The sequence below is a fragment of the Cryptomeria japonica genome, chromosome 5, assembly GCF_030272615.1.
Source record: "Cryptomeria japonica chromosome 5, Sugi_1.0, whole genome shotgun sequence".
Classification (NCBI taxonomy): Eukaryota; Viridiplantae; Streptophyta; class Pinopsida; order Cupressales; family Cupressaceae; genus Cryptomeria; species Cryptomeria japonica.
This window is the reverse complement of record NC_081409.1, coordinates 668,580,073-668,591,486: the sequence shown is the minus strand read 5'-3', so window position 1 is coordinate 668,591,486 and position 11,414 is coordinate 668,580,073. Positions and strand designations below refer to the sequence as shown.

The following is an 11,414-nucleotide window of genomic DNA, read 5'->3' as shown; positions in this document are numbered from 1 at the left end:
AGTATCAAGATATGATTCATGTAAACAAAAGATAGAGACAAATTATAATAAACTTATTGTCAAGAGTATCAAGATATGATTCATGTAAACAAAAGATAGATACAAATTATAATAAACTTACTGTGAAAATACTAATATCTAGTGTTTTAACACCAACGTTACATCATATAGAACTCCTGGTTTACACCTTCCATATATCTCTACTCGAAATGCAACCAACAATTCTGTGTCAGGGCCACGATCAACAACCCTCACTCGTACAGAATTGGAAACTTCAATTTCCAGATGAGAACATGGGCAGGTTTGTTTCTGTGGGTCTATTATCTTCCTTCCATCAGCTTGCAAGATAAACAAATCCACTTCACATATTCCTTTCGCATTAGTAGAAAGGCGTCCATATTAAATCTGAAAGATATAACAGGAAAACCGTACCACATAAACAGAGCTCTTAGCGTTTACCATACAGTTTCAATACTCAATAGAAGCATTATAAAGATAACTATGAAGAATTACCTGGATATTATAGTCATTTAAGGTCCTCAATACATCATAAAAAACCCCTTGTGATATTTGCATGATACATTAAAAAACCCCATGTGATTTTTGCATGACATCTAGAGCAGGGCATGGGGAGGACTTAAAGAATTATCAATTGTGATTGAAATTTTACTGGTGAGAAATGATGGACAGCGAGGCAGACAACAAAACCAAACAAATAATAAAAGAGATTAACCCAAACAAGAGCAGAAACTAATATTTGTATTCATATATGTATATATATTTCAGAATCATTCAAAAATTCATAGAGTCTGATTCGTATAACAGGACTGCAACACTTGAATTCCCCAAAAAAAGACAATAAGCTTCCCCTGTTTCTTGCTACAGTCTGATTTGTATAACAGGACTGCAACACTTGAATTCCCAAAAAAAAGACAATAAGCTTCCCCTGTTTCTTGCTACTTTTCTGGTCTGGGTGCTGTTACAGCTCCATATATATTTGTCCCTGTTTTTCATACTTCATACAATAACTGCCATACTCAGTCTATTAAGAGTTACCAAAAGACTTCTAGACTCTTCCATACGTATGCACCAGGGAAACAAGAAAAAAAACTCCTAAATTATTCAATGCATTTACTTCTATGTGGTACATCTAGTGCAGGGATATCATAGATAGATTACAATCACAGTTTTTTAATTCAAAATTTGTCCTGTTTTGAGTAAGGAAGAAGGCACGGGCACGGTAAAGTTGAGTAGAAAGAAAGAAAGAAAGAAAGAATTTTAACGTCCACGAGGCTAAGAATAGCCTATGGGACAATCTGATCAAGCTTCAACATTCAGTCTACGGAAGATTAAGTGGGTGGTTGGGGATTAATTTCAACAAGAAAGCCATTAGCTTGTATGAAATTAGTAGCTTGTGCACTCTTAGCTTGCAAATCTTTAGTAGCTTGTACATTTTTATTAGCATGTACACTTTTAGCATCTCTTTCAGGATCTGTTAAGACTAATAGTAATTTGCACAAATCCTCAATAATGGAATCGAATGCAAAAGCAGACAAAATTCGCACATTTCACTCATACCGAAATACACAATCATCGCTCTAAATCATGGGAGGAAGATACTGAGTCTTATATACAGTTAATTGAATTAGCCATATTCCTGATTCATTCGTTTACGTAGAAGACAAAGGAAATTTTGTTTTAGGCAATTTGAAAAACACTGCACATTTACATACAACAATTGTAGAGGTTACATATTGCTAAAATGAAAGTTCACTTACATAATTGATCTCTAATTTGGATCTGACATGCATTACAATCCACAGCAAAATGTTAAAAATAAAAGAAACCAGAGGCAAACCCTAAACTTACTGGACCATATTACATAGGCAACTGCAAGGACTCGAACATGTCACCTGGAATTGCCTGTTCTCCACTCATACATTCATTCCAGGTGAGCTGTTCTCTTCCCGCTACATTCAATCCAGGTGATCTGTTCTGTCCTTACTACATTCATTTATTTAGTGCTCAGGATTCGAACCAGCGCTGCTACAGAAAATTTAAATCTACCCACTTCAATGTAGAAAAATCAAATTTCCCTCGCCCCCATTAACCAGCGCAAAGCCTCCGTAACTCTATCCTCTTCTCCCATCGCAAGGAATCCTTTCTCCACTATGACATCGCTCATTGAAGAAGATGCCTCGTTCTCCACTATGTCCTCATCTGAATCCACTATGTCTTTCCCACCTGAAAAAGTTGCCTTGTTCTCCACTATGTCCTCATCTGAATCTACTATATTATCCCCATCTGAAAAAGATGCCTCGTTCTCCACTATGTCCTCATCTGAATCCACTATGTCATCACCACCTGAAAAAGATGCCTCGAAGCTCTTTGATGTGTACCATGTAGAACGTTGTGTGAAGACACCTATCCATATCCATGTCCCCTCCTGCACATCCACTTCAGATATACAATCCATTGAATCTCCCATAATTTTAATCAATTGAATCTTCACTGGAGTCCTTATAACAAAACAAACAATAATGGAATTGTCATCGGTAGGCTGCTTCACTACCAATTTAGGCCCGTGAATCGAATCAGTTTGCACGTTAGAGCAGGAGTCAACGAAAATCAAAGTAGGAAACGCCCAGGAGTTTTCAAGTGAGGCTGCATTTTGGACCACTCGCGTACAAACTATTATTTCTCCAGGCCATTTCTGCAAATGTACATCAATATTCAGGCGAAAGCACGATCACATCCAAAAAAATAGAATTGTAAATTTCTTGAAATTTTAATTACCTGGATACTTTGTATGCAACCTTCAACAACTGATTTCCTTATTCCTGTGAGATGCAGCGTCCTCAATCTTTCCATGTACTCCAGACTTTGTAGCCCCGGCGCCTCCCACCATGTATATGCTTTCAACGTCTCCAATTCTCTGCAATGATGTAAACCTTCAATTTTCTGAACTTGATAGCAACCTCTCAGTTCAAATTCTTGGAGAGAAGTTAATTTTGCGAAACTGGGAACCGCACACAACTTGGGGCATCCACTTATAACCAGTTTTCTGACTGCAATTGGTAGGCCTTCTATCTCCAGTAGATTGCTATTGTCTTCAACTGTGAGAGTCTCGAGGCGAGTACAATAGTATTCTGAGATAGAGATCTTGGATAATCGATCATTATCTGATAGATCTACCGTCTTAAGCTTGCACAACGAAGAACTAATTGATACTTCGCTGATTGGACAACGACATATCCACAGGGTTTCAAGATTAATCAATTGACTAATTGATTCTGGTACAGATTTCATTCTTAAATCGTCTAGTTCTAATATCTCTAAGAGACTAAGACGCCCCAAAGAGTCTGGCAAACATTCTATCCTTCTGCTATTAATAATTTGGAGTTCTGTCAAGGAAGACAAATCTCCCAGAGAAGCCGGCAAATTTGTCAATAAAGTACCCCCGACAGAAAATTTTCTTAACTTGCTCAGTTGATCGATCTTCATTGGTACCTCCTTTAACTTTAACATACCTTCTAAGTGGAGCTCTCTCAAGGACGCCTGATCTGTGAGATGCTGAGGTAGCTCTTCCAACTGAAAGCAGTTTTCGAAGCTCAAATACTCAAGCTTTGACATGTTTTCCATTATGTCCGTTTTAAAGGTGACATTAGGACAGTTGCATAAGTTCAGATGTTGCAGCAGCATTAACTCCTTACAAGAATCTGGTAACCTCCCCAGTTTCCTGCTCCCGCACAAACTTAGATGCCGCAGTTTTCTCAAATTGCCCATACTGTTTGGTAGTGATGACAGCTCACTACATTGATTTAATTCCAGGTGCTCCAGCGATTGTAGTAGGCAGAATTCTTCTGGAAGGCTTTTCAAACCCTCCGTCGAATTGATGACTACTTTTTTCAATAGCTTGAGGCGTCCTATTGACTTTGGAAACCCTTGGAATTCTATGCAATAAGAAATAATCAACTCTCTTAACTGTAAAGGAGCCTGCAACATATTTTCGAGATGGACTAAACATTCAACCATTGTTGTAAAAAGATTGAAACATAAATTTAAAAAAGTTGGTAGATACTTACGTCACACTCAGCCACCCAAAGTTCTTGTAATTGATGATTTGCCCGCCTCCAGTTCTCATGGAGTTCTAAAGCCCTCAAATTTTTAAGTGGAATTACTGACTGAAGATTTCTCTGCCCCATATCAAACCAGCGAAGCCAGACCAAATCTCTTGATGCTTCACTAATTACATGGTTTAAATTACAACCTCGAGCCACAATAATTTTTAGTCCAAGTCTAGAAGGCGCTAGGGCCCAAATTCCTCTGGTTGTGTTAACCATGAGTTCTGCGTGCGACGAGCAATCGCCAAACTCCATAGCAGAGGTGGTCTTTATACCTCGAATGCCTATTCCATTCTGAGCCCAAATAAAACATAAAATTAGGAATAACTATGAGCACAAACAGAAACAAAGAAGATTTCATTGCCATTGATGAGAGACAAATAAAAAATCTTACCCGTTCTTCGTTATAAACTTTAAAGCAGAGACAGGTATTCAATACTGGAGCTAAGATGGTCATTATTCCTCCTATGCCTATCCCATTCTGAATCGACCACACAACAGAAAAACAGAGGATTCCTTCGCCATTGATGAGTGAGACAATAAAAAAAAAAATTAAAGTTGCTCTTCACCATAAACCAGATACACTTATTCAGTACTCGAGCTAAGAAGGTCATTGTTCCTCCCATGAATCCAAATAAACATTAAGTTAAAATTAACCATAAGATTAATAGAGTTTCCATACAAAGATACAGACATTAAAAAATAAATTAGAAAATTTCTTTTACAATTAGTTAGATATAATTATTTATATTTGTGAATCTCACCTGTATATCATGAATTTTAATATTTTGTTGGGGAGACCAAAGCCGGTAGGGTGATTGTCTATTGGCAATTTCTTTTCCCAAATCTCTCAAGTGGTCATGCATACTGATATAATTTCTCTCATCTATTTCAACTAGACACTTATTCCTCAACCTCTCCAAACTGTTCGAACCACTCCACCCTGATCCGTTCCATACTTCAATTGCCAGATCATTTCTTTCTCCAATGAAAAAACATGCAACATCCAAAAATATCTCTTGCTCTTCATCATCTAATGCATCATAACTTATTTTAAGCCTGCTCTTGATATCTTCAGGTACTATCCTAGAGAACTTTTGTAATTGAATCTCCCACGAATCTTTGCTTAAATTTCCATAAAGCTGCCCACCAAAGACTTTGAGCGATAATGGCAACCCACTACAGGTTTTTAAGACCTTTTCAACAAGCTCCTCAAACTCATTTAGCGGTGATGGTTGTAGGAAAGCATGCCAACAAAAGAGTTGTCTGGCATGAACTTCACTCAATGGTTTCATTTTATACTGGGAGGAGATCCTGCATCGGTTAAGGACTTCTAATTCCCTTGTAGTGACAATAATCAAAGTACCTGATCCTATCAAACTTCCAGATCTTTGGCTGGGCAATAAAGCATTTAGTTGGTCTACATGATCGACATCATCTAAAACAATTAATGCTCGAATAGATCTCAAGTGGCTTGCAAGAATTGATTTTCCCTCTTCAACATTATCAACTGATAAACTTTTAAAACCAAGATCCTCCAAAAGTTTTTTCTGCTTCTCACACAACAGGTTATTGTTAGCTGCATCTCTGACATCTACTATAAGACTGGCCTTCTCCATAGATGGATACATATTATTATATAACTTTTTGGCAAGAGTGGTCTTACCCGAACCACCCATGCCCCATATTCCAACAATCTGCACATTCTCATGATTTCTGTCAGATTGAAGCATAGCCGATTCAAAGTCTCTTACAATTTCATCTAAACCCACAGGATATTCTGCGATCACAAATGGTAGCTTTCTAATTTCTTTCACAACACAATAAGTAATACTCTTCAACAGCAACTCCTCATCTCTAAACACATACAACGGCAACAAAGGAAAAAGAATAAACATCACATTTTCTTAACAGTTGGCATTATTATGATATAAGATATCTATGTTCCTAAAAAAACAGTATGTAGAACGCAGACTAAGGTGGAGAAATTGATACTTACTCCTTGCTATTAACGATGTAACCAATGTTATGTGAAACATTGAAGAGCGCATTCTTCCACTCCTTAAGTTTTTCGGAGCTGTATCTACCCTTCTTTTTATGCAAGTCAAATGCTTCAGCATAGACTCCTTTTGCATATCGGACATCTCCAATGTCAATATAGTAGAAGATGGGAACAATTCTAGTGCCTGTTCTGAACATAAATGACAGCTCATCCAAACACCAACGAGACTCTGCATATTTCTTTGAAAATATAGCAATATGAAGCGAAGCACTCTTCATTGCTTCTTGTAGTTCCGTGGGCAAGGAATCCCCCAATTGAAGCTCTTCTGTATCCAGAAAAACTCTCACTCCCATGCCATTAGTGAGCATTTTATAAAGAGTAGTGGCTAGTGTTTTTTTTACATCAGATCCGCGATGATTAATAAATACATCATAAGATCTACCAGAAGTAGATGTAGATGGTGCAAACTCTTCAAATTGTGAGTAGCTGCTAGTGTTAGAAGTAGATGCCATGAAATTGGACTGACCTGAACACAAAGAAAGTATAAGAGACAAAGTAATGAAGCCGGACTTCTTGTTGAGGTAAAGTGCAGAGAGAGGAGAGGGACAGACAAAGTGACAAGGAAAAATGACTACATAGGGAAAACGCGTACATTGCGTGTTTGCAAAGGTAATTAGGATTAACAAAAGAGTAGTCGATGTGGACAGCAGCAGGAGCGAAAAGTACAGCAAAAATTTTATATATATATTTATATGTGGACGGCGGAAGGAGTGCAAAAGCAATATAAAAGATAAATGATAAGCATCAGAATTTCAACGTTTTTAAAACCTAAGTTGTCCCGTTTCGTTTCACATGTCGTGCTGTTTGCCCTTATTCGAAGACTGTTGGCTATTCTTACGCCTCTTTTTCCATAGGATAATCACGATAAAGTCTTGTGGTTTACTCCCTATTTTGCAAGGGGCAGCATGTTGTTGAAGGAATCTTGTGCAATTTAGTTTTGCTACAATTGATTATTATACATTTTTATTTTATTTTGTTTATATATTTGTTTGTAAAATTTATTTTATATAAAGTATAGCAGTAAAAGTTAAATATTTATCAAATTCATAAGGTTTCTACAGTTCATAATAGTTCATTATGACACTTAAAAGGGATAAAAATGTATCTACAGTTCATAATGATATTAAGATTTTGTTTCTGAATTTGATTATATATGATTTTTGTTGTCAACATTTTGGATCAAACTCTATGATCCATCATCACGATAGATAGCTAGAGAAGAGAAATGATGAATCATAGAGTTTGATCCGAAATGTTGGCCACAAAAATTATATATAGTCAAATCCATAAGCAAAATCTTAATAACTAATATTTATGTCAATTTTTATTTAGTTTTTTTATCTATTTAAAAAAATGTTTTTGAAACTAATTATACATCAACAAATGAAATAATTAGTCGATAGTTTATATATAGTATGAGCTTCCAACCTTAAACAATTTTTACATCATTAGACTACACTGGATTGCTATTTAACTAAGTTTAGTTTTCAATTGGTGATCAAATTGAATCAAATCAAATCAAATTTTAACTTGCAACCAATTATTTGTGTAAAAGATTGCAAAAATCATGTCTCTTAAAAAAAAACTAAAGCCTTTATTTTTAGATTTACTTTTACCTTATGAGATTAGTTTTGGTTTTGGTTTGTAACATTTTTCTACAAGCTCTGCCCATTTTTTGTCATCGATGCCAATGACAACATGACACAAATGTGCAAAATCTTGAGGTGAGTCACTTGCCTAGTTTTCAATGAATGTTTTTCCTTTTAATCGGATAATGTTTTGTTGTGTTTTATTTAATGCTAAAATAATTGTGTTTTGACACTAATAAATGAATTATAGTTCACAAAATTGACTCCAACCAATTGCGCTAAAAATGCTACTCATTCATGTCAAAATAAAAACCCTCTTCCCTAAAGTTTATATACAATGATGGGGACATTCTAATAGAAGTAACAACTATCAAAATAAGTAGGTTTAGCATGTAGTGAATTTCACAAGAACTTTAATGGAAGAAGTCTAGTGAATAGGGCAAGGGGAGAAAAACTAAAAAAATATGCTATTTTGTATGTTTTGAGTTAGTAATCCTCAATCTGATTTGAGCCATGAATGTGTTTAGAAATAAGTATATTTCCTTTGGTGGGTATTTTTACTTTTATCATTTGAGTGTTGTTTTCCAACCCAATCTAGTTAGTTTTGGCATTATCCTTTGTAGAAATCATGATTGATTTAAAATAATTGCATGATAATTTTGTATAACAAACATTAAGCCAGGAACTTTTAATAAATCATACAGTATTTGAAATTCATGAAAACACAATCACTATGGCTAATTGAACTAAGTGCCTTCTAGCTCACTACAAAAAACATAAAGTATGGTTCTTTGTGTGAAGAGTTTGTAAATGTCCATGTGATTTTAGTGGAAGTAGTCCTATTATTATACAAACATTTTTTGCAATCATAAAGGTGGAATTTAACTTGACATTTTCAATTTATTTGATAAGATTGATCATCTCTTTATTTATTTTTCAAATACTTAATGCTAATATATTTAGCATCCTATGATTTTTGTTTCATTCATTATAATTCATGCTACTTATTGATGATGTAGAGGTTCTAGTAGGTGGGCACTCCAAATTAAGAGTCTTCAAAGACATCTAAAGATCATCAATTCTATTCTATATTAATCAATTTTAGTTTCAAACATATGACTACAATGAAACCTTGATCAAGAAATAGTTCCCATATATTAAGCTCTAGAGATATCATTCCTTATTGAAGTTCTGGTGATGGCACTTCAAGACATTGTGTTTAAATTTATAGTTTTGGGATGTGGGCGTCTTTTTTGCAACAATTTTGCTTGCAATCTTGATTATGTGAAATTAATTATAGGAGTCAAGAATGCAAAATATCTTGCAAGGTGTCTCTTATTTAGATAGGTACAACATTATTGACCAAATTATATTTCTATTATGGAAATGATTTTCATTAAAGGTGCTCGATGACTTCAAAATATTGAATAGATGACTACTAAATTTTTTAATTATATTATTTTTCTACAAATTCACTTCAAGTTATGTATATTAGAAGTTCAAGTCATGGACATTGAAACATTGAGCATTTTTTTAGTTATTGTGGGATGACTTCAAAATATTGAGAAGATGACTATTGAATTTTTTATTTTCTTATTTTTAACAAATTCGCTTCAAGTTATGTATATTAGAAGTTCAAGTCATGAACATTGAAACATTAAACATTTTTTTCTAGTTATTGTGATTACAAAGTAGTATTTATGTTGATTCATTGCATTTAGCAAAATTTGAATTTTCTTGTAAAGAAAATGTGTCAGGGATGAAAATATAACATATTGTGTATTAACTACATAACTATTCAAAAATATTTATATTTCTTATGGTTTTGCTAGATTGTGGTTTTGTTTTAATTTATGTCGTATGCATGCATTTTGTGTAATGGCTATTATATTTTTTAAATTACTCAATTGTTTAAAATTTTGTGATATGCTACCTTGTTTTTGGTAAATAAATCTAATCGCTAGTATGATTATTTATCAAAACAAAAATAATTAATAATGTGTTGTCCAATAGGTTCAACAAAATATTGGAAGGAAAGGTTTTAAGTGGCTCGAGTAGAGAGGATGAAGGAGGCAAAAAATTACTAGGATATGTAGAAGAACTTTGTCTAGGGATTTATCGAGATCTATTCACAAAAGTATCTTACATGAAATAATTATTTTGTTTGTATCTCATATAATGTGTGTGTGTGTGTGTGTATGTACATATGTGTATGTACATGTACATGTACATACATACATACATACATACATACATGCATACATATATGTGTGCACACACACGCGCGCGCACACACATACATACATGCATAAATATACATATACTAAAATATAGATGTATATACATGTACATTAATATAAACTAAAATATAATTTGCATTAATATATACATGTCATTAGTGTGTGTGTGGAAAATTATATTTTAGTATTATTAGTGCTTAATAACTCTTTTGTTTTAGAGCACAAGTGGTCTTAATAATGCAAGTGGCCTATGGTATGTTATCTCACTAGTGTATAGAATCGGTACCATCATTCAATACAATTTTTAATTTTAGGTCCATTATGATTTTGGAAACTTGATGTTTGAAAAATACTTATGCATTATCTCTCATTGCATTTGTAGAGTGAAATTGTTCTTATATAGATTTGACATAGATTTAAAAATCCTCAGTGCAATGGACGATAGATGATTAGTTAGGAAAGTGTATGATAATTGTTAGTTTCAAATTTGTCTAGAGCACTCCTATCAATTGATATGCCAATTTTGGTGCCCAAAGAAAAAGTTTGAGTGGGAGGAAATATTTAAGGGTTTTATGTGTATTATATATAAGGGTTTGATATATTGGACTATTAAGGGTTTTATGTGTGTATATATAAGGGTTTCATATATTGAAATATTAAGGGTTTTATGCACCTATATTTGATCAATACATCATCTAATTATGTGGAGTCCTCACACAAAATAACCCACACCACCATCAACCCCTCTCTAGGCTATATAAAATCCATTATGCTTGCCATTAAAATTTTTGTTTCCCAATCCAAAAGTAATGGAAAGAAATTGCAAGGATCTATAAATAAATCAATTAAGTGTTTAATAAATCCCTATCACTTATTGTATGGCATGAACAATGGGAGGTATACATAAAATCAACATAAAGGGTTATATAGTAATAGAGATATAATATTTAATAATTTAATATTTAACTAATAGCTATATATATCATTTAATGCTTTTATATAATTATATTAACGAATGTTCTTATGGCACGCAAAATGGGAGGCATCCTCAATATAAACATTAATGACTCTTGTTTGATTTTCAGTAGGTTCTTTGTTTTAATAGTGGTGTTTTTTTATGGATTACCTAAGGTAACCCTATTGTTTTTGAATGAGTCATCATGTACTTTGTCTAATCTGTAATAGGTTGGGGCCCTTTCCACATACTTTAATAAAAAAAACATTAAGGTTTATATATATGCTGAGAGTTGGAATTTGAATTGTGATACTATAACATGTCTTTTATGCTTATAGGTAATGGAGATCAAATGTAGTAACCAAATATTTTGGTTAATATTGAGAAAAGTCATTGCTTAATTACATTTAAATGCATTATATATAGGCATTGTACGCTTGTTGT

General features: G+C 33.8%; 1 protein-coding gene across 1 annotated transcript; it reads right to left on the bottom strand.

Annotated features, from left to right (window-relative positions):
• Window positions 1–1,730: 1,730 nt before the first annotated feature.
• Window positions 1,731–6,789, bottom strand: LOC131056732 (disease resistance protein RPV1). The gene is made up of 6 exons (XM_057990992.2): window positions 6,124–6,789; window positions 4,889–5,981; window positions 4,519–4,605; window positions 4,086–4,418; window positions 2,797–3,996; window positions 1,731–2,713 (listed from the first exon to the last, which is right to left on the bottom strand). Exons 1-6 carry the CDS (start codon window positions 6,636–6,638, stop codon window positions 2,087–2,089), a joined length of 3,855 nt encoding a protein of 1,284 aa, XP_057846975.2. The 5' UTR covers window positions 6,639–6,789; the 3' UTR covers window positions 1,731–2,086.
• Window positions 6,790–11,414: the final 4,625 nt, after the last annotated feature.

Excerpts from the sequence above, each read along its gene's own strand:
- LOC131056732 (XM_057990992.2), bottom strand. The coding sequence starts at position 6,638 with ATGGCATCTACTTCTAACACTAGCAGCTACTCACAATTTGAAGAGTTT. Across the intron at positions 4,419-4,518 it reads AAGTTTATAACGAAGAACGG|AATGGAATAGGCATTCGAGG; the intron begins GTAAGATTTTTT and ends ATTTGGGCTCAG. Across the intron at positions 3,997-4,085 it reads TTTGGGTGGCTGAGTGTGAC|GCTCCTTTACAGTTAAGAGA; the intron begins GTAAGTATCTAC and ends AATATGTTGCAG.